The sequence below is a fragment of the Cebus imitator genome, unplaced genomic scaffold (assembly GCF_001604975.1).
Source record: "Cebus imitator isolate Cc_AM_T3 unplaced genomic scaffold, Cebus_imitator-1.0 Scaffold365, whole genome shotgun sequence".
Classification (NCBI taxonomy): Eukaryota; Metazoa; Chordata; class Mammalia; order Primates; family Cebidae; genus Cebus; species Cebus imitator.
The window spans coordinates 1254960-1258532 of NW_016107680.1; the positions used below are offsets into that span (position 1 = coordinate 1254960).

The 3573-nt window shown below is 38.7% G+C and overlaps 1 protein-coding gene across 6 annotated transcripts in view; it reads left to right on the top strand.

The window, feature by feature from the left end:
• Positions 1-3573, top strand: part of SNX25 (sorting nexin 25) — a 151603-nt gene that overhangs the window by 51888 nt on the left and 96142 nt on the right. For all 6 annotated transcript variants that reach the window (XR_005196640.1, XM_037730825.1, XM_017506908.2 and 3 more), the window contains exon 3: positions 1367-1583. Coding sequence is in view for 5 of the 6 variants with exons in the window: in XM_037730825.1 (XP_037586753.1) it covers positions 1367-1583 (217 nt within the window). In the remaining variant the exon portion in view is untranslated. The remainder of the gene's footprint in view (positions 1-1366; positions 1584-3573) is intronic.

The following is a 3573-nucleotide window of genomic DNA, read 5'->3' on the forward strand; positions in this document are numbered from 1 at the left end:
TTGACCTCGTGATCCACCCACCTTGGCCTCCCAAAGTGCTGGGATTACAGGCGTGAGCCACCGCACCTGGCCCCCAAGCAAAGTATTTTAAACAACTGAGTTATCAATATTGATTACATGTTGAAATAATATTTTGAATATGTTTTGTTAAATGAATATATTATTAAAGTTAATTTTACCTATTTTTTATTGTTACTGTTTATCATATTTTTATGAGCTTCTTGTGGTATCTTTTTATTAATGTGCTTCTAGAAAACTTAAAACTTACATATGCAGCTCTCATATTCATATTAGATAGCACTAGTCTATGGCTAGGCTTTCCTCATTCCAAGGCACAGAATTAAGAACATAGGCACTAGAAATCTTCCAAAGAAGATGATTGGCCACAGAGGCCAATATCCAAGACTGGTTTATGGGATTCTTTATATGTTAGTTGAAGTCTTGTTTTTCTTTTTCTTTTTTCTTTTTGTGGGATGGAGTCTTGCTCTGTCTCCAGGCTGGAGTGCAGTGGCACGATCTTGGCTCACTGCAACCTCTGACTCCCTGGTTCAAGTGATTCTCCTGCCTCAGCCTCCTAAGTAACTGAGATTACAGGCACACACCACCATGCCCAGCTAATTTTTTGTAATTTTAGTAGAGATGGGGTTTCACCATGTTGGCCAGGTTGGCCTCGATCTACTGACCTCATGATCCGCCCGCCTTGGCCTCCTAAAGTTCTGGGATTACAGGCTTCAGCCACTGTACCTGGCCACTTGGGGTCTTGTTAGGAGACAAAAACCACACTGTAATTGAACAGGGAAAGTTAAATGTAAAGAATTATTAATGTACAACATGGGATTAAATACTAAGGAGTAAAGAGAACACTAAAGAATATAGGAAGAGCAGATATTGGGAGCAGCCATTCCCACTAGGGCGGAGGCCGGGCACCTTAGAACAGAATAAATTTGGAGGAAATTTCCTGCTTTATCCTAGGGTTGAATTCCAGGCCCTGGAGAGGGCACAACCTTGGCCCACTTGATGGTGAAGAAGGTTGAGCAGATCAGATACCACAGGCGAGGAGGAGCCACTGTAGGATGCCAGCAGAATTCTCTGGGAAGCTGTCCTGTGGATGCCATTGGAACTTGCTGTTGGGGTGAAATAAGGCAATGTAGGAAAATTTAGGATGTGGTCACCATACCTAAACATTCTAGATAGATGAGAATCTTTCATTTTAAAAGACTTCAGACTTCTCGTGAGTTCTGTTTTCTCCCCTTTATATTTTAAACAGTGAATATTAAATAGTAGGTGGCCAGTTTGCAGTAGGAATGCTGTCTTGGTGTTTGCTTCTTTCATTTGTTTTACTCATTACTTTGTTTATTCCTGGTAGTGTTCGACTACAGTTATAGAGATTACATTCTGTCCTGGTATGGAAACCTCAGCAGAGATGAGGGACAACTCTACCATCTGCTCTTGGAAGACTTTTGGGAAATTGCCAGGCAGCTTCACCACAGACTGAGTCACGTGGATGTGGTTAAAGTTGTCTGCAATGATGTTGTCAGGACCTTACTCACTCATTTCTGTGACCTGAAAGCTGCTAATGCCAGGTAACTCTGATAAGCAACTTACTCCCTTTTTTTTTTTTGCAATTGAGTAAGGGGTCAAAGTCAAGATAAAACTCTAGAATATTCTGCCTACTACTGGCACTTGCTTAAAAATGTAGATGTATTAAGGGGGAATAATTATTGTGTTCTGATAAAGTAGTTTTTTTAACTTCTTACTAGAAAACCACTTGATAAATACAATTAATTCTATAAATAGTAAAATGAATTTTACTGAGCCAGCACTGTGATGATCTTATTTATAGTATTATGAGTATCTAGAAATAAAAATTTAAATAGAGTGTTTTCTAATATGAACAGTGTGAATGAGTATACGGTATAATTTTAATATGGTTCATGTTTCTTTTTGTTGAGTCCTGTGTTGGGCTCTGTTGCATCACAATATCCTGAAAACTGATTTTCGAAGGTAAATTGTTGGAGCTTCTGGGCTTTAATTAGAGAAATTTTGTTATGAAAGTAGCTGATATTTAGGCTTGTTAGCCCTTTGTTATAGAAAATTTGTTAGAGAAATTTTGTTATGAAAGTAGGTAATATTTAGGCTTGTTAGCTCTTTGTATTGTTACATACATAACAGTTGTACATAAAAAGCTGTCTAACTGAAATGGGTAGCCTTCTGCCTGTGTGAATGTGGACACGGTTGGAACAGGAATGGGAATAGTTAATGTGGCCTATTCTCACTTTCAGAGAAGAGAGAAAGTATTTAGATGATGTCACCCTTGTGCCCTGTGATGCTGTTCATGTAGGGGACCTTGCTGCTGAATGCCGCAGTCAGCAGATCTCCATTCCCAGCTGTATTGCCCCTTCCTGTGTCTTTTCTTCCCTCCCTCATGTTTATGAAGCCAAAATCCACAGAGTCATGACATGACATGCCCACTATTTTCCAGCTTGCTGCCCTAGTGCTTTGCAAACTCTTTTAAAAAGTATGATGCACTGTAAGAAATTCATTTGATATTATGACCCAGTTTCATAAAACAGTACATTTGTTACCTGTAATAACTTTGACATTTTCTGTTTTTTAACATTTTAAAAAATAATATTTAAGACCAACTGAATTTTATTTTCTTTCTTAAGTCACAAACCATGGTTTGAAAAACATTCCTGTAAAGCAGTGGTTCTCAGACTTCTTGTTCCCAGGATTTCTCTACATTCTTAAAAGTTCCTGAGAACCTCAAAGACCTCATTCCTGTGGGTTCTGTCTAGTGGTGCTGGAGCTGGCTTGTACTGGCATGCAGGAATGAATTGTGCACAGGTCTTCCCAGCTTTTAGTTCGGTAATATCAGATTGATAACTTGAAATGGGCCGTGGTGAGAGTATTTACACCATGGACTGGGCAAATGATCCAAATCAGAGCATTTTTTTCTCAGGAGAGCCAATTGTTAAACATTTACCAGTTCACCACTCATCATGTCTATTGGTATTTACCATATTCGATATTTAAAAACTAAGAATTTTTAAAAGTGCAAGAGTACACAGTACACTTTTCATTAGCCACAGAAGTGATGATGTCATTTCACATCATGTAGCCTGTGGAAACTGCTATGCTTAGAAAAATGAGAATGAAAAAGACTAGTGACCTTCTTATATTATTATAGTTTCAACATCCCAGATCCCCTGCAAGGATCTTGGCTTAGAAGTCTTGGCCTACCCTTTGAAAACTGCTTATAGAGAAAGTAACTTCCAGTAAGTGGAGAGGGGTGTGAATTAATAAGGAAAGTGAGAGAAATAGGACTCCTGGATTACCTACTAGAGCCTCAAATGCTTCAGCCTCTCCTTTTGAAGTGTTACCAACCTCTGCAAACACCTGCTAATTTGCTATGGTATACATTATTTAAAGTGTTCCATAGTTCTGCCTGACAAATACTATCAAAGACCCGTTTGAATTCAGTGAAAGCTTATTTGAAAGTATTTAAACGATGATCCAATAGAGGACAGTATTTTCTCTTTCCCTCTCCCCCCTCCCCTCTCTTTTTTTTGA